The following is a 19903-nucleotide window of genomic DNA, read 5'->3' as shown; positions in this document are numbered from 1 at the left end:
AGCAATTTTCAATAATGACTGCACATTTTATTATCTGAGGAGCTGTCAAAAATATCAGAATGGGAAACGTGATAGTAAAATGGGCAAGACATGAACAACTTTTTTTTTTTGAGACCAAGTGTCACTCTGTCACCCAGACTGGGGTGCAGTGGCATGATCTCAGGATCACTGCAACGTCCACCTCGCTGCAACGTCCGCCTCCCACGTTCAAGCGATTCTCCTGCTCAGCCTCCTGAGTACCTGGGATTACAGGTGTATGCCACCATGCCTGGCTAATTTCTTGTATTTTAGTAGAGACAGGATTTTGCATGTTTCCCAGACTGACCTGGAACTCTTGGCCTCACCAAGTGCTGGGATTACAGGCGTGAGCCACTGCACCTGGCCTGATGCGAACAATTTTTAAACACACAAATACCATGCGTCCCTTAAAATATATTGTGTTACCCAGGATAAGAGAATGTAAAAAATACACCAACATTCTATTTCTCATTTTCCATTGCCAAAAATTGAAATATGAACAACATCCTCTGTTGGTGTTGCTCTGGGGAAACAGGCACTCTCGTACATTGCAGGTGGGAAGGCACATTGTAAACCTTGAGGACAGAACTGGTTACACTGCATATACACTTAACTTTCAAGCCAACAATTCGCATTTCTAAGGGTTCCTCCTGAAGATACACAAGAATACATCTGCAGATTATTCATTGCAGTATTTTTAGTCATATATATTAGAATGTATATAGTCATACGTAGGAGAGTAGATGAATAGTGTACAGACAATGGAGTACTACGTTTCTGCAAATAAGAACAAGTACAATCTCTATGAATCAATGGGGAGCAGTTTCCAGGATACACTGTTAAGTGAAATAAGCATAGTGCAAAAGAGTGTCTGAATATGTTACCCTTTGCATAAGAAAGGAGAGGAAATAAAATATACTTGTATCTATTTCTTTGTGCAAAAAGAAATAAAGGAAAGATAACCCAGAGACGAATGTGTTTGGTTACCTACAGGAAACTGATTGTAAGGACAGAAGGAGCTGGGGGAAAGGGTGGAGGTCATTTTTCCAAGTATAATTTTATAAGCCATTCCAACTTTTGAAACTATGTTAATGTAATGTGCAATGAAGAGGAAAGAGAAGAACAGAGGGGAAGGTAAGAGAGAAGAGGGAAAGAAAAAAAGAAAATGAAAAGAAAGGGAAGGAAAGAAAAGGTGGGAGGGGGAAAGAATAGAAAGAAAAGGTAAAAACAGAGAAAGAGAAAAAGAAAAGAGGAGAGGAAGGGGGAGGCAGGAGAGAGGAGGAAGCAAGAAATAACGGGGACATGGGGACCTCAAATGGAATACAAACAGAAACAAATGAACCAAATGACATTTCAAATTAATAACATAATTGCACAGAAGGCAGGGATGGGTGCAGGAAGAAGTGAAGTTTTGAATATAGTATTTAAACTATGTGCCCTACATCTAAAGGTAAAATAAACTCCGAACATATATTGAATTATATCTAGAAAGCTAGCAATGCTTAAACTATTTTCTGTGTTTTCTAGGATGGAACAAATAAGTACATATGTTGGGAATGATGGTAACCTGCCTTCTCATTGTATGTAGAAAAAAAATTTATATATGGAAAAGGGGAATAGAAAGCCCCCTCTGATACTGGATTGGAATTAGAGATATTGGTATGAACTCATGGATTTAAGGTATGTATATATGTATAAAGGGTCATAGAAATAGATGTATTTACACATGTATACTTTTATTTCCTAGCTCTATCTGCTGTGAGAACTTATAAGCAATGACACTCTGGTAATAATAAGTACATCAACTGCCCAAATCTTTGTTGCTAGTGGAATTCCATTTTCCACTAAAGAAATTGGGCTCTATGGAGAAATTGCCAATTTCATGACCGGAGTAAGGAAAGCACTAAATGAGCTAAGGTAAGCCCAGGAAATTCTTTTGTACACAAAAGTAAATTACACTTAAAAAATGATGATGAACTTGTCAACCAGGCAAGGAGCCAACTTGAAGGGGCTCCCACTGGCCAAATCCGGGTCAATTTGAGCACCAAAATAAATGATAGTAAAGGATTGTTATCAATGGAATAAAATGTAATTGAAACCATGAGTCTGCACTGAAATAAATTGATACAGGAAATCAGTTTATTAAAATAGGAAGCCAACGAATATATACAGAACATGATGGAAGTAGAAAAATCACCATTAGATAATTATCATCATAAATGATTCAGGCAAGGCCATCAATTGGAACTAAAACTTCCTGGGTAAAGTTTGAGGAAAAACAGGTTACAAAGTCTCAAAGACGTTCCACTACAAGGTATTTATTATTTACAAAGGGGGAAATTAATTTATAATAGAGAAACTGCAGATATCCCCTCAATCACGCAATCAAAGTAATCACCAGTAATGGGAAAAATTGGTATTAAGTGTCCCATGGTATGATGCCCTGAGAAAAATACATGATTCTGATGTATTCCTGCTCACAGTCTTGACTCTACTCATGAAGAAAGATTATTCAAACCCCAACTGAGAAATACTCTACAAAGTAACTGGCATATACACTTCAAAAATGTTAATGTCTTTAAACACAAAGACTGAGGACCTGTTCCACATTAAAGGAGACTAAAGGGGTATGACAACTGAGTGCAACATATAAACTTTCCTTTGGCTATGAGGGAGAGTATTTAACAGACGGTAAAATCAGAATTAGGCCTGTAAAGTGCTTGAGTGTATTAATGCTAATTTCCTGATTTTAATTATTATACTATGGTTACATAAAAAAAAGTTCTTGGTTTTAGGAAACAAAGATTTTCGGAAACACATACTGAAATATTTGGGGCTAAAGGAGTATCATGTTAGCTTATTCTCAAATGGTTTAGAAAAAAATTAGGTAGAAAGAATAGGCCAATTGTGGTGGCTTATGCCTATAATCCCAGCACATTGGGAGATGAAGGTTGGAGTTGCTTGAGGACAGGAGTTCGAGAACAGCCTGAGAAACATACTGAGATCCCATCTCTATACAAAATTTTAATAAATAATAAAGTAAATGTAGCAAAATGCTAACATTTAATGAATCTAGGTGAAGGGTAGTCTTGGAAATAATTGTATTCTTGGCTGGGCGCAGTGGCTCACACCTGTAATCCCAGCACTTTGGGAGGCGGAGGCGGGTGGACCACCTGAGGTCAGGAGTTCGAGACCAGCCTGGCCAACATGGCGAAACCCCATCTCTACTAAAAATACAAAAATTATCTGGGATTACAGGTGGTGGCACATGCCTGTAATCCCAGCTACTCGGGTGGCTATGTCAGGAGAATCACTTGAACCCAGGAGGTGGTGGTTGCAGTGAGCCAAGACAGCGCCATTGCGCTCCAGCCTGGGTGACAAGAGCAAAACTCAGTCGCAAAAACAAACAAAAAATTGTATTCTTGTATTAGTTTTATAATTTTTATGTAACTTTGAAGTTATGTCAAGATGTAAAGTTAAAAAATACATTTACCTGGAATTTACACATAGATAATTCTAATGATTGGTCTAAAGTAAAACCTGTCCATTTACAATTCTAACCTACACCAAAGGTTAGACTTAGACTTCAGTGGTTAGAGAGAAGCAATAGTTCCTAGAGGGGAGGAGTTCAGACAGATAATATGAGGGATATATATTGCATTGGAGAAATAATAGACATTCCTCTGTGTAATAAAGCATACAGTTAGCAATGAAAATTGCCATCTTTTAGTAGCAAATAACTTTACATTGAATTGTATAAGGCAAAAACTCTTAGAAATACAAGGGGGAAATGAGCATATCTACAAATTCATTAGGACAAAAGCATTAAACCAGGCATGGTGGCTCATGCTTGTAATCCTAGCTACTTGGGAGGCCAAGGCAGGAGGATTACTGGAGCACAGGAGTTCGAAACCCGACTGGGCAACACAGTGAGACCCCATTTCTACAAACAAATTTAAAAATTAGGTGGGTGTGATGTTGCATGTCTGTATTCCCAGCTACTTAGGTGCTGAGACAGGAGGACCACTTTGAGCCAGGCTGGGCAATGTAGAAAGATTGCATTATTTAAGAAAACAAAACAAAACAAAAAACAACCCAAAAAGCAAACACTTCATTTGGGGACACACTTTTGTTCTGCTCTTTTACTAGTGTAAATCAGCACTTACGAGGTGCCTGGTAAATAATAATAATTTAACAAAACGTAACAGTGAGATATTTGGACGTATTTCACAGATTTACAGATAATCATCATGAGGGTGAAACCATGTCCTATTTTGTTCTCCACTGTTTATTCAACACATAATAGATGCCCAATTAATATTTATTGATTGGCTGAATCTGCTCTTTGATACTTGTGGGAGATTGAGTAATAAAAACATCTTTTAATGGATCAGAATTCTAGTGTTATAAAAAAGGAACATGCATATTCCCTCCACCTTCTTTTTAATTTGTAACAACTTGACAACTTTTTAATTTGTAACCACATTTGGATAAGGTAAATATGGGCTCTTCTGCTATACAAAACAAAAAGAAGTATTCATGTTATTGCAGTTGACATAGGCTGATGGTCATGAATTGTGAGACCTTAAATAAGCAACCAGTCTGGCAATGTAATTAAATGATCCATCATTGTCCCCCTACCCCCTGCAAAACATATTCCACAGAGAACCTATCTAAGACCAGCATTACACTTTTGACAGATTATTTAGTGGATTAATAGTTAACAGTGCCATGTAACAAAATGATTCATTCAATTATTTAGGGATATATTTTGTATTTATGTTAAGGGTATAACTTGAAGTTAAATTAACCAATTGTTAACAATGAAGGCTTCAGAGAGAATTTCTTATGGCCGAGGTGGTCAATTGTTATAAATTGCTTTGCAATTTTCACAGCCCACATTACCACAGATACTTTTTGTGGCACTTTTTCAAACTTCAGATTGTTACTGACTAGATAAAGAGGATTGAGACCAGCATTTAAAAAAAAAAATGCAGTTGGGTGGCACACATGCATAATCCTAGCTACTATAGAGGCTGAGGTGGGAAGATGGCTTGAGCCCAGAATTTGAGGCTGTAGTGTACCATGATGGCACCTGTGAATAGTCACTGCATTCCAGCCTAGGATACATAGTGAGATTCTGTCTCTAAATTTTTTTTAAGTTTTTAAATGAAGTAGGCTAGCATAGAAAATCTCAAAACACAGGCCAGATGCCATGGCTCACACCTGTAATCCTAGCACTTTGGGAGGCCGAGGCAGGTGGATCACAAGGCCAGGAGTTTGAGACCATCCTGGCCAACATGGTGAAACCCCATCTCTACTAAAAATACAAAAAGTTAGCTGGGCGTGGTGGCACACACCTATAGTCCCAGCTACTTGGGAGGCTGAGGCAGGAGAATCGTTTGAACCCAGGAGGTGGAGGTTGCAGTAAGCCAGGACTGTGCCATTGCACTTTAGCCTAGGTGACAGAGGGAGACTCCGCCAAAAAAAAAAAAAAAAACTCTCAAAACGCATTTCATATGGTAACACTGAGAACCACTTAATGAAACTTTTGTTTTGGTGTATACATATATCTACATAAACTGAGCCACAGTATAGAATGTATTTCTTACTGCAGGTTGCAGTAAGAAACTTTTTGAAAAACACTTTATGTTTTAGAACTCTTTGCAGCAGAACCTTGACCCACTGCTAAGATGATTTGGTGGCATTCCAATCAGGTACATTTCATTATCAGACTCAACAATAAGAACAACCGTCTTATTTAAGCTCAGCTCTCAAAGCATATGATTGCTCTTCAGATACTTGTCCAAAAGTAAAATGCACTGCCATTTGAAACATTAAAAGCTCACCTGAGAAAAAAATGCATACAGCACAGCTGTCCAATAGAACTTTTGGAGGTAGCAGAAATACCTGCACTGTCCAAAATAATAACCACTTGCCACATGTATTGAGTACCTGAAAGGCAGCTAGTATGAGGAATTGGTGAATTTTATTTAATTAACTTTAAATAGCCATATGTGGATAGTGGCTACCGTTTTGGATAGCCACTTTCACCTTAATACTTTCAAAATGTAGGTACATGAACAAATAAATTCTACATGTGATAAATATCCTAAATATCCCAATTGGATCATTACACATTATCTGCATATTATCAAAATATCACACATGCCCCATAAATATGTACAATTATCAACAAAAAATAGATTTTTTAAATGTAGTACATGAATTATAAAGATTATCTGAAATCATTTGGGAGCTTCTTAGAAATGCTGAATCACAGGCCTGACTGCAGACATAATGTCAGAATGACCAGCTGGTTCATGTGCACAATGAATTTGAAAAGCACTGATCTATAGGACTGGTTCTCAATGGACGTAGCACCAGTGAGCACTGCTGTATCAGTGAAAACTTATGGGACACTTTGGTTGGAACAATTACTGGCGAAGTGCTTCTGGCACTACTACAAATCTAAGAGCTGGCACCTCAAATGGCATTCAAATATCTTGCCAGATATTTATGTAATTTTAAAATAATCTATTCATAATAATTAACATTTGAACTGAACTCAATTTTCCAACATTATCTAGCACCAAGTATTTTTGTGCACCTTTAATATATTCTGAATTTTCCAGGAAAACCATATGTAAGTTGAGAAAAAGATGTAATTTTGTCCAGGTTTGTGCCCCATTTCAGAAAAACTTATTTAATAGCCTACATTTAAAACGTGTCATGTGCACATTGATACTAGGTAGAGGTTCAATTATCAGACTACTTCATTATGTAGTTATGTGGGAACTAAAATATTTTACTTAAAACGACTGCCCTCTTATTTCTCCTGTTATATTATCTCTATTATTCTCCAGTTAAGACTTTTTTTTCTTTAAAAAAAGTAGATAAGCAAATTATATACACATGAATTTCACTTCAGGATAATAGTGTGCACTGATTTTACATATGAGGTGCTGGGTCTCAACAGACTTAACCACTGATTTAAAGATTTATGCACCTATTACCATCCCTCTAGATCAGGGGGCCTTAATCTGGGAATACTATACAAGGATCCTCAGCCAAGATTTCTACTGAGTGCAACTTCAGGAGATAAATAAAGTCTTTGGTAGTATATAATTTGATATATATGTATCAAATGATAATCATCAAGGTGTAGCCATCGTGGGGTGAAGAACACATAACTTTATCAGGATGTATTAGATGAAAGACCATACATTACACCCTGAGACTGTATAAATTGGGCTGGACTATAAACTTGGGCCTCAAAATGTGGCTGATCCACCACTCAGTTACATTTACAGAATTGAATTTTGTATCATTTTATCAACCTGCATTGATGGCCTCTACAAAACAAACAAACAAACAAACAAAAACAAAACATAAGAGTTACATAGTCACTGCATTACTCACACTATAGGTGTCTCTTCATGGAGACATATGGAAGGCTAACATCCATTAAACGTTTGCTACACACTAAACAATACACTATATTCTGTACACCCTGGAATTCATTTATAAAGTCTCACAACCACCCTCTGATACAGATATTACTCCTTGTTTCACAAATGAGGAAAGTAGCTTAGAAAGTTCAATTAACGTTGACTAAGTTTATACAGCTAACAGCAGAAGTAGAATGTGAACTCAGGTTGTCTGTCTCCCAAACATGCATGTACTTTTCTGGAGAGGGTGGCTATTTTTTCTTTAATGTTACCGTAAAATATCTATTGGATCTTGTCTTCCATTGGCACAGCCTGCTAGATTTTTTTCTTTTTCTTTTCTTTTTTTTTTTTTTGAGATGGAGTTTTGCTCTTGTTGCCCAGGCTGGAGTGTAGTGGCACAACCTCGGCTCACTGCAACCTCTGCCTCCGTGGTTCAAACGATTCTCCTGCCTCAGCCTCCTGAGTAGCTGGAATTATAGGTGCACACACCACGACACCCAGCTAACTTTTTGTATTTTTAGTAGAGATGGGGTTTCATGATGTTGGCCAGGCTGGTCTTGAACTACTGATCTCAGGTGATCCACCCGCCTCGGCCTCCCAAAGTGCAGGGATTACAAGCATGAGCCATCATGCCCGGCCAGCCTACTAGATTTCTTAGGGCAGACATTGTATCCCACAAATGACAGTTGCCCAAGCATGCATCAGCATCTTTGAGTAAACTGCTTCACTTAGAGTGGTCACTGAGAACGGGCTTTATGGAATGCATTTGGCATGCTAAGCTTACTTTTGGTTTAATCTTTTTTCACATTCTCCCTTTTCTTCATTTTTAAATTTACTTCCTGCAATAAGACAATGAACAAATAAATGCACACCACATGCTGCTTTAGATAATCCAGGAAGTACTAAGATAGTGCTATGGCTTTATTGGATGATTCAGAAACCACCTAGAATTGTTTTTATAATGCAAAACACCAACTATCATTACGATAACAGTACTTAAGTTTCAGTATATTCCACTTTGAGAGAACCCTGGTTTCCTTGGTTGCTTTCTAAAGAGTAGAAAAAGAACACCTAACAGGCAAAACAACAATGAGCACATTTGAGGGCATAGGCAAAATAGGGAGATGAGCTGTCATGTCATTTAGGATAACTGAGACAGGGACAATCAGAAGACAAATAGAAACAGCAGTGGACGTGGGAACACTGCCTGCGTGGAAGGTGAGAGGAAGTAGGGCCATGCAAACCAAGCTTAGTTGACTGTGGACAAAGTCATCAATGGTGTTAGGAGTTTGTAGGAAGTACAATAAAAGGGAAATTGAAAGAGAGTAAGCTATTTGTTTTTTGCCAACACCACCATCACTACAAAACATTTAGAGAAAGGTGGTCAGCAAACTTTTTTCATAAAGAACCAGTTAGTAACTATCTCAGGCTTTGCAGCCAGATAGTCTTTGACTACTTTAAGACAACTCTGCCACTGTGACACAAAAACAGCCACTGACATATGTAAACAAATGTGTAAGACCATGTTTCAATAAAACTTTATTTATAAAATAGATGTGAGCAGTCAGAATGGCCATGATTAAAAAGTCAAAAATAACAGATGCTGGCAAGGTTGTGGAGAAAAATGAACACTTATACACTGTTGGTGGGAGTGTAAATTAGTTTAACCATTGTGGAAGACTGTGTGGCAATTCATCAAAGACCTAAAGAAATAGCATTCAACCCAGTAATCCCATTACTGGGTATATACCCAAAGGAATATAAATATACCCTATTATAAAAAGACATGCATATGTATGTTCATTGCAGCACTGTTCACAATAGCAAAAACATGGAATCAACCTAAATGCCTATTAATGATAGACTGGATACAGAAAATGTGGTATATATACACTACAGAATACTACGCAGCATAGGAAAGTACACAATCACGTCCTTTACAGGCACATGGATGGAGGTTGAGGCCATTATCCTTAGCAAACTAACACAGGAACAGAAAACCAAACACCACATTCTCACTCATAAGTAGGAGCTACATGATAAGAACACATGGACACATAGAGGGGAACAGCACACAATGAGGCCTTTCAGAGGGTGGAGGATGGGAGGAGGGAAAGGATTAAAAAAAAAAAAACTAGTACATACTAGGCTTAATACATGGGTGATGAAATAATCTGTACATGGGGTTCTGTGACACAAGTTTACCTATGTAACAAACCTGCACTTGCACCCCTGAACTTAAAAGTTTTTTAAAAAAGTGATTGGCACAAAGTGACAGAATGGATAACCCAAGGGCAGTAAAAATGGAAGATGCGAACATTTGAAGACAACCGTCATAAAGTACTACTTACAAAACAGCATGTAGAAGAGGAAAATAGTGGTTTCCTGAAAGGAGAAAAAAATGTGCTTAATAATCACTTACCATTCTGACTCAGTTACAAAATCTGTGTGTGGAGACATGCAGGACATTGCAATATTTAACCATGATAATAAACCGAAAAGGCAGAGCTAGAACACAAAGTCCCAATATTATATCTAATATGCTTAATACCTTGACATAAACGATACAAAACAAGGTTCAAGTTGGGACAAATCTTATGCCTCACATGTCCTATGGCACATCCTACACATCAAAACATGATGTCAGGCATCATGCACAAATCATTCACCCAACATTGAGTCAAATGTTGAAGTCACAAAATAAAGCAGAAAAATAATGCTCTTATAAGCAAATTAGGCCAGACTCAGTGGCTCAGCACAGTTACTCATGCCTATAATCCCAGCACTTTGGAAGGCCGAGGCTGGCAAATCACCTGAGGTCAGGAGTTCCAAGACCAGGCTGGCCAACATAGAGAAACCCCGCCTCTACTAAAAATACCAATTTAGCTGGGCATGGTGGTGGATGCCTGTAATCCCAGCTATTCGGGAGGCTGAGGCAAGAGAATCACTTGAACCCAAGAGGCAGTGGTTGTGTTGAGCTGAGATTGTGCCATTGCATTCCAACCTGGGCAACAAGAGCAAAACTCTGTTTCAAAAAAATAAAAAATAAAAAAATAAAAACAATCAAATGCCAAGGGAAACTGGTTACAACCATAAAGATGTGTTTGGGAAATGCTCTCATTTAGAAAATTGTGAAGTTAAATTTATTATAAGGCATAACAATAAAACTAGGTCCAATATCAGTGCATTTGATTCAGTTTTATCAATATTTACAGGTAAATAGGTAAAATGAAAGTAGATAATAGTTCATAGCCCATCTTTGGGAAAGAGTACAATCTAGCAAATAAATTAGGTACATAACAATGTTGGCTCATTAGAATAACATACATTAAAATCAATCTGAAAAAATATGAAGACCAAAACTGCATAACTGCATTACAGAACATAATGACAAAACAGATGATCTGTATACATGGATTAGAATGGGTTGGCATATGAAAAAAAGCTCATCATCACTGATCATGAGAAAAATGCAAATCAAAACCACAATGAAATACCACCTCACACCAGTTAGAATGGTGATCATTAAACAGTCAGGAAACAACAGATGCTGGAGAGGATGTGGAGAAATAGGAACACTTTTACACTGTTGGTGAGAGTGTAAATTAGTTCAACCATTCTGGAAGACAGTGTGGCAATTCCTCAAGAATCTAGAACCAGAAATACCATTTGACTCAGCATTACCATTACTGGGTATATACCCAAAGGACTGCAAATCATTCTGCTATAAAGACACATGCACACGTATGTTTATTGTGGCACTGTTCACAATAGCAAACACTTGGAACTAACCCAAATGCCCATCAATGATAGATTGGATAAAGAAAAATGTGGCACATATACACCATGGAATACTGCGCAGCCATAAAAAGGATGAGTTCTTCATGTCCTTTGCAGGGACATGGATGAAGCTGGAAACCATCATTCTCAGCAAACTGGCACAAGAACGGAAAACCAAACACCGCATGTTCTCACTCATAAGTGGGGATTGACAGTGAGAACACATGGACACAAGGAGAGGGACATCACACACCGCAGCCTGAAAGGCGGTGGGGAGCTAGGGGAGGGATAGCATTAGGAGAAATCCTAATGTAGATGACGGGTTGACGGGTGCAGCAAACCACCATGGCACGTATGTACCTATATAATAAACCTGCACGTTCTGCATATGTATCCCAGACTTTAGGTATATTAAAAAAAAAAGAAAGAAAAAGAATGGTTTGGGTGTTGAAGGGGTAGATGGTAAGTGCCACTTGGTATTGCTGAAGAAAATCTATCCGTCTTTTTTATGCTTAGTGTAAAAAGATACAGAAACAACTTGACGGTCAGTGAAGGCAAAAGTTCAACCAACAGGAAATACATGTGTACAATGGAACACCAGACACTAAAAATAATGCATTCTATCTACATGCACCATGACACGTAAAAATGAGAAAACAATGCTAACAGAATTTTGTGTCCAAAGAAAAAAGTTACACATATTGTACATCTGTTTTTTGTTTTTGAGACAGAATCTGGCTCTGTTGCCCAGGCTGGAAAGCAGTGGTGCAATCTCGGCTCACTGCAGCCTCTGCTACCTGGGTTGAAGCGATTCCTGTGCCTCAGCCTCCTGAGTAGCTGGAATCACAGGCGTGTATCACCATACCTAGCTAATTTTTCTAATTTTAGTAAAGATGAGGTTTCATCATGTTGGCCAGGCTTGTCTTAAACTCCTGACCTCAGGTGATCCAGCCACCTTGGCTTCTCAAAATGCTGGTATTACAGGCATAAGCCACCGTGCCCAGCCACACTGTACATCTAGCATATGTCCAAGTTTCTAGACATTTACAAGAAATTTAAGTGGCACCTTGAAAAACAACAGTGGAGGCCGGGCATGGTGGCTCATGCCTGTAATCCCGGCACTTTGGGAGGACGAAGCAGGTGGATCACAAGGTCAGGAATCCGAAACCAGCCTGGCCAACATGGAAAAACCCCATTTCTACTAAAAATACAAATTAGCTGGGCATGGTGGTGGGCGCCTGTAATTCCAGCTACTTGGGAAGCTGAGGCAGAGGTTGCAGTGAGCCAAGAGTATGCCATGTACTCCAGCCTGGGTGAAAGAGCAAGACTATCTCAAAACAAAAACAAAAACAAAAAAGGCATTTATTATGTTTGGTCAAACATTAAAGAAAACAATCACAGATCAGTATTTTGGGAAGGTGTCTGGAGAAACCTCTAAAGCCACACCAGTGCAGACACAATTGCATTTAAAATACTACAGTATGCTAAAAAATGTTAACTGAATGGTGAAAAAATTTTAAAGTACAATCACATACTCAAAAAAGAGCCACAAAATTTTACTTGGACAATCATATAGAGTTCAGTAATATAAAAGTAGAAACGGTCTCGCAAAAGCTATAATTTGCTTATGCTGGTTTGCTAGGGTCCTCCTGGAATGTTATTTGTTTATAATCAATGGAGCTGGGAGAGTATTTAGAACAAACCAGGGCTAGACGTGGCTCACGCCTGTAATCCCAACACTTTCGGAGGCGGAGGTGGGAGGATCACAAGTTCAAGAGATCCAGACCATCCTGGCCAATATGGTGAAACTGTCTCTACTAAAAACACAAAAATTAGCTGGGCGTGGCTGCACGTGCCTATAGTCCCAGCTACCTGTGAGGCTAAGGCAGAATTGCTTGAACCCCAGAGGCAGAGGTTGCAATGAGCCAAGATTGTGCTGCTGCACTCCAGCCTGGTGAAAAAGCAAGACTCTTAAAAAAAAAAAAAAAACCACCAAACTTCATTTTATATTTACCTCTAGACTACATAATCCCCAGTAATAAAATCCTAGTTCTATTTTCAATAACAAAAGCTATTTGTAGAACCTCATGGACAGATGCATGCTTTTTAAGATGGTGTGTTGCCGGCACCCAGGATGGAGTACAGTGGCTCCATCTTAGCTCACCGCAACCTCCGCCTCCTGGGTTTAAGCGATTCCCCTCTGTCTCCCAAGTAGCTGGGATTGCAGGTGCACGTCACCACGCCTGGCTAACTTTTGTATTTTTAGTAGAGACAGGGTTTCACCATGCTGGCCAGGCTGGTTTCCAACTCCTGACTTCATGTGATCAACCCGCTTCAGCCTCCTAAAGTGCTGGGATTACAGGCATGAGCCACTGTTACCCGCCAGACTCATGCATTTTAATATATGTCTGCTTTTAAAACTTCTTTGGAGCAGGGTCCCAGACCATTCTGTTCTTGCTCTATGCTCAGCACATGAAACATAGCAAATAGAGGTGCTCAATACACATGTATGTGTATACATACATATTTTTTTTCCAGAAAAGGTAGGGAAGTGAGTTCTGTGCACAACTATTGAGAAATCACAATGTATGAAATACAGAAAAAGCTGCAAGATTTAAATATGAAAATTAGTTCCCCTGAATTGGAAAAGACAGCAACATAGGCACATGTGATCACATGCCTACAATTTCACCTTTTGCGTCTACCAGTGGAACAGTCATAACACCAAACTCTAAACCATCTAAGGTAGTAGGAAGGCTACCTAATGACTACTTTGGAATTCATTAGTAAAGCAGGACACAACAGTTTAAGATGCCACAGAACAGGACTACAGTTTTGATACCAAATCCATTAACTGTATGAAGATGAAAACTGTAGGCCTAACAGACCTGTTGTTTTAGGTTAATGATGGGCAAATGAGATGCCCAGGGCTAAGGGGGAAAGCAACCTGTGAGCAGAGTTTCTCACACCATATGTGAGGGACCAGTCTTAACCCTTAAATTGCACTCTGCCTGACATACTTTATGTATATATGTGTATGTGTGCCTATGTGTGTGTGTCATATATACACACACACATTCAAACTTTTTAAATTTTGTAGAGGTAGGGTTTCACTTTGCTGCCCAGGCTGGTGTTGAACTCCTGGACTTAACCCAGTCCTGCTACCTCAGCCTCCCAAAGTTCGGGGATTACAGGTATAAGCCACTATGCCTAGCTTTTAAGATATATTATTTTATAAACATTACTAGAAAAGTGATGACATATTAATGTCACAATAATATAAAATTGCTATAGAAGTTTCCAGACACACACAATTTCTACTTTGACCTTGAGAGATATGCTGAAGTTTTGTTAATGTCAATCTGGCCCAACCCCTTGAATCTGTGTAAAAAGGATCTGACATTTATTACTTTACTACTCAATAATAAAAGACATACTGGGCCGGGTGCGGTGGCTCACGCCTGTAATCCCAGCACTTTGGGAGGCTGAGGCGGGTGGATCACGAGGTCAAGAGATCGAGACCATCCTGGCCAACATGGTGAAACCGTCTCTACTAAAAATACAAAAAATTAGCCGGGCGTGGTGGCACATGCCTGTAATCCCAGCTACTTGGGTGGCTGAGGCAGGAGAATCGCTTGAACCTGGGGGTTGGAGTTTGCGGTGAGCCAAGATTGTGCCACTGCACTCCAGCCTGGGCAACAAGAGCAAAACTCCGTCTCAAAAAAATAAATAAATTAAATTAAACAAATTAAAAAAAATAAAAGACATACTATAAGAAACAATTAGAGGTAAAAGGTGCATAGACTTGTCATTAATTTTAAAATTTAACACTTGCTTTGTTACAATGCCTAAAATTATCCTTTTGAAACTTTAGCATTTAAGAATCTCAATTATCAATTTGAACAATTTTGCCTTATTTTGCCACTTAGATTAGAATACAGAAGCTTAAAAATGTATATGAAAACATGACCATGCATTGCTTAATGGTGGGGATTATGTTTTGAGAAATGGGTCATTAGGTGATTTCATTGTGTACTTACACAAACCTGGATGGTATAACCTACTACAAATGCAGGCTTCATGGAATAGTCTTACTGCTCCTAGGCTAGAAACCTGTATAGCATGTTACCGTACTGAATGCTCCACATGGTATTTGTGTGTCTAAACATAACAAAACATAGAAAAGGTACAGTAAAAATAAAGTGTTATGTTACTGGCCCACCAGGAATATGTGGTCTGTTGCTGACCAAAACTTCCTTATATAGCATGTGACTATATTTACTTACACTACACTCCTGTGCCTTTGCCTCCAAACTTCCCCAACTAACACAGTGAATCTAGGGAAAATTTCCATCTTTTATTAGATTCATTACCAAGGGGAGTAAAACAGAGACATGTCTGTATGCCCAGCATATAACAAGCTGAGGTCATTTACTATATTAGGCTATACCCTGTGGAAGAAGTGTTAAGTAATTATTGTCTCTGAAACCCAATTTCCAGAATTCAAATCCACCGTTTACAACTTACAGGCAAAAGTTACTTAAATTCTCAGTAACAGCACCTACATCTCAAAAAATTATTGTGCAAGTTAATGTGCATGTAAAGTGACTGGAATACTGCCTGGCACATAAATTATTACTATGTGTTATAATTATTTAATTACATAATATTCATTAAATCCTTCTGTAGAATTGGGATAGTCAACATTAAATTCACTAAATAAAATGTCACATTCCTACAATAAAAGCGTCCACTAAAATCCTATTTCAATTCTCTATTATGAAAATACATCTATTTATAATATCTTGTTTAACGGAGAGAAAGAATAAGTTGGAAAATAACATATAACCTAATTTTACATTTAGAGAAGGTGCTAATAAAGTTATAAAAGTTGCTTAGTCACTGTACTATTTAAGTGGTAACTGCCCAAAGTGATTCAGAGTAATTTATCATCCATTCTTGTCCCCAGAAAAAAGGTTTAAAATAACATCATGATTCTAAAATGGTAATGACAATAATCAAATGCTACAAATTAGTTACTTCAAAAATTTAGAACTGTATACATTTAATGTATTATTCCTTCTTTCCCCCTATGAGCTGATGCTTCCTAAAACTGAACTTCATCTTAGAATTCAGGAAATACATTTCTAATAGATACACTACTTCAGTCCGACCCATTGCCAACATACCACTAACACCATCACTTTTAAGCAAGCTCTTCAAGTGCTCAGAACTATACATATCAACACAGACAGTAAGTCATCTTAACCAATTACCCAAGTTTAACCAGCAGATATTATGTACAGTATGCTGAGATTATAACAAAAACAAAAGTTTCAGTATTTCCAGAATACTGAACAAGAGATGTTTGTGGCATTGCGTACGTACTGTGATAACCTGTGGTACCCTTTAAACTATTTTAAAATTCTACAATGAAATCAGTGCTATTAAGTTTATGTTTATTTCATACATGGTTTTTGTCAAGTTTATCAGTTTTAAAATGATTAAGTCATAGTCACCATTCGAAGACAAATTTTCCTCTCAAACTAGTAATTTCCATTCTGCTACCTAGAGCTTGGCTTATCCTTTGGTCTGACAGCCATACTTCATTTCACAGGACTATACAAGTATGTACTATGTACAAAGTACTTTCAAGTTTGTTTTCAAATGATACCTACAGAGTAGATCAAGTTTTCGAGTTTACAGAATACCATACTACAACAATTTATCACTATAAATGTCTTAATACCTGTTTATTCCATTCGATTTAGATTGCAACACTAACAAAATTCTTAATGCATACATCCCACCACCTGACCTTTCCCTATACTATCATTTTGACACTTACATACAAACAACTCAATTCAGCAACCAAGTTTTACAACCACTGTTGCTACTAATCAAATGGTGATGCGTCAGATCCCAATTCTCATGAGTATTAACATATTGAGAGTACATTATTTACCTAAGACTGAAGGACTATGCCTTACTTTATAAAAAAACAAAGATAGCCACGTCAATTTAATTCCATATATATGATACTACCTATTCAATTTATTAAAAATTGTAATAAACATAATAATCAAACTAGTGCTCCAAACTTATGCTGTTCACATGGAAGACACCACAAAAGAAGACACAATATAGAGACTGCCTTGCAATAAGAAGTACAAATTCCTTCTTTAGAGATGGAGAAATAAAAGGACAAATCTAGTTGTCTAAAAGACAATTCACTGTACACATTTTATTTACAGTTTTGTACACTGTCTTAATATGAATGGGACTGCTTTTCTACTTGAGCCATTTTTAACCAAAGCAAAATAACCTAAGTAATACAAAGTGTTAAAATACAGCATAAAGATACAAAAACAGACATACTAATTCTAGTTAGGAATGTAATTATGATGTTACATTTTTTTATAATCCACAATTATGTTTAGGAAATCACACAAACATAGATCACTGATTTGAATGAAATGCATAAATTTGTAGCAAAGCTTTGTAGTTACAAAAAAACAAAAAAATTACCAAAGAATGCACAAAATTAATGTTTATTCCACCTTTGTGTCATATTCCTGGATCCTTCGCCAATGTTACATGAGGAAAAAAACAAAAGCAAAACAAATGAAAAACTGAAATCAGAATCACTAATATTATCAAGTAGGGAAACAAATAAATTAAAATCTAGCAGCCATCAGCAAGAGTACAGCAAAGACAATGCTGTAAAAAGAAACAAAGAAAATTGCTAGAAAACTATATGCATCATAATCTTTCAAACCAGCAAAATATGCTCCTGCATACAATAGAACATCAACAGAATTTTTTTCCTGTAAAGTAGAGAAATGCCAAGTTGTTTTTTGAATATTGTGGATTGGTAAAATGTGTATGTAATTAATGGTAATTCTACTGAACTATTACAGAGTGGGCCAGGAACACATTTATGGATTCTGGGGATGTGTACTGTAATTCTTTGATTGGGATAGTGGACACTCTAGCCAAAAAATATATATATATATATGAACACAGAAGTACAAGACAAAGGCAAATGAGACTTCTCTTATATCTCAGCAACATTTAGATGGAAATCAAATTTAAATGCAGTCCACTCTGCTTTTGGAAGAGGCTTTGGTTCAGCTCCCAAATCTCGATTGCTTGACGCAGTCTCCTATGAGAATACTCAGAAGGTGTCTTCTTAAACAACAAACCTATTTTTAGTGGTGGAGCCGCTCTTAGTAGCTGTGTCTGCGTGGGACTGATAACCAATCACTATCTTTGGAGGAAGTCCTAACCTTTCCTTGTATACCCTCCTAGAAGAAAAAAAAAAAGAAGTAGCCATTTTTATTCACAAGAAGTAAATAAATTTAAAAATTTAGTGTTATTAGTCTTTATATTACAAAATACAGACTTGAGAGTACAAGAGGAAATTATACAGCCTTTTCCTTTTAGCACAATTTACTTTTCCATTTTTGCAATATTCTCGGTTATTTATTTATTTATGGATTTTTGCTCTTGTTACCCAGACTGGAGTGCAATGGCAGGGATCTCAGCTCACTACAACCTCCACCTCCCAGGTTCAAGTGATTCTCCTGCCTCAGCCTCCCGAGTATCTGGAATTACAGGCACCCGCCACCACACCCGGCTAATATTTTGCATTTTTAGTAGAGTCGGGGTTTCACTATGCTGACCAAGCTGGTCTCAAACTCCTGACCTCAGGCTATACACCCACCTTGGCCTCCCAAAGTGCTGAGATTACAGGTGTAAGCCACTGCGCCCAGCCATTAATTACTTCTAAAATATTTGAGAGCCAATCAGGTATGTTGTTACTAAATTATAGTAGCATTACTATATGATTATACTGTTATTTATTCTGGTACTATGATAATTATTACTAAATCAATAGTGAACAAAGCCAGGACAGTCCCTGGGCTCACTGCATTTACAGTCTAATTAAAAAAAACACAAATAATCACAAATATCTATGACGGACCTGTCTCACATGCATACTTAAACAGCAATCTGTAACACAAACATGTTTATTTTCATTCTTTGATCTAAAATGTTACATTTCACATCTGAACCCTAGCACATATTGTATATTACTACACAAATTCCATTAACCATACCTGTTACAAGACTGCACAAACAAAAACTAAACACTTAGAGAGAGATTAATTTAAGAGCATACATAATTTCTAACTTACTAACTTTACAATCTAATTTTCAAATAAGACGTGACTCAAGCACACGTTTCGAAGAACAAAATGGCACTTGTCACGAGTGCCAAAGAGTAAATATAGGGGCTGTGATACTGTATAACAAGGAGATTCTAATCTCATCTACAAAATTAGTGAAGTCTCCCCTTTAAATATCACGAGATCAAAAGGATAATGTTAAGAGAATCAGCACATCTGAAAGCTGAGAAATAAAAATTAGACTGTGTGGCTATAGCTTATAAGTAAAGTGAATATGAGATAAGGCTGACAAGTTTTCAGAGGAAGAGAGCTTCATAGGTCACCTTAAAAATTTGAATCTTTAAGAAAAAAATAAGGCCGACACGGTTGCTCATACCTATAATCCCAGCACTTTAGAAGGCCGAGGCATGGGGATCACAAGGTCAGGAGATCGACATGGTGAAACCCCAACTCTACTTAAAA

The 19903-nt window shown here is 37.5% G+C and overlaps 1 protein-coding gene and 1 long non-coding RNA gene across 2 annotated transcripts in view; both read right to left on the bottom strand.

The window, feature by feature from the left end:
* Positions 1–345: 345 nt before the first annotated feature.
* LOC108294347 lies at positions 346–17110 on the bottom strand. Its single transcript, XR_001820997.2, has 3 exons — positions 16446–17110; positions 7529–7531; positions 346–383 (listed from the first exon to the last, which is right to left on the bottom strand). It is a non-coding gene; the product is annotated as an uncharacterized LOC108294347 (long non-coding RNA).
* A 159-nt stretch (positions 17111–17269) lies between these two features.
* EIF4E (eukaryotic translation initiation factor 4E) overlaps positions 17270–19903 on the bottom strand; it is a 41524-nt gene continuing 38890 nt past the window's right edge. The window contains exon 7 of the mRNA XM_017516193.2: positions 17270–18556. Within this exon, the coding sequence (XP_017371682.1) occupies positions 18442–18556 (115 nt within the window). The 3' untranslated portion in view covers positions 17270–18441. The remainder of the gene's footprint in view (positions 18557–19903) is intronic.

The sequence above is a fragment of the Cebus imitator genome, unplaced genomic scaffold (assembly GCF_001604975.1).
Source record: "Cebus imitator isolate Cc_AM_T3 unplaced genomic scaffold, Cebus_imitator-1.0 Scaffold575, whole genome shotgun sequence".
NCBI classification, from domain to species: Eukaryota; Metazoa; Chordata; class Mammalia; order Primates; family Cebidae; genus Cebus; species Cebus imitator.
Note: the sequence above shows the minus strand (reverse complement) of the source record. Positions and strands in the feature narration are given on the sequence as shown.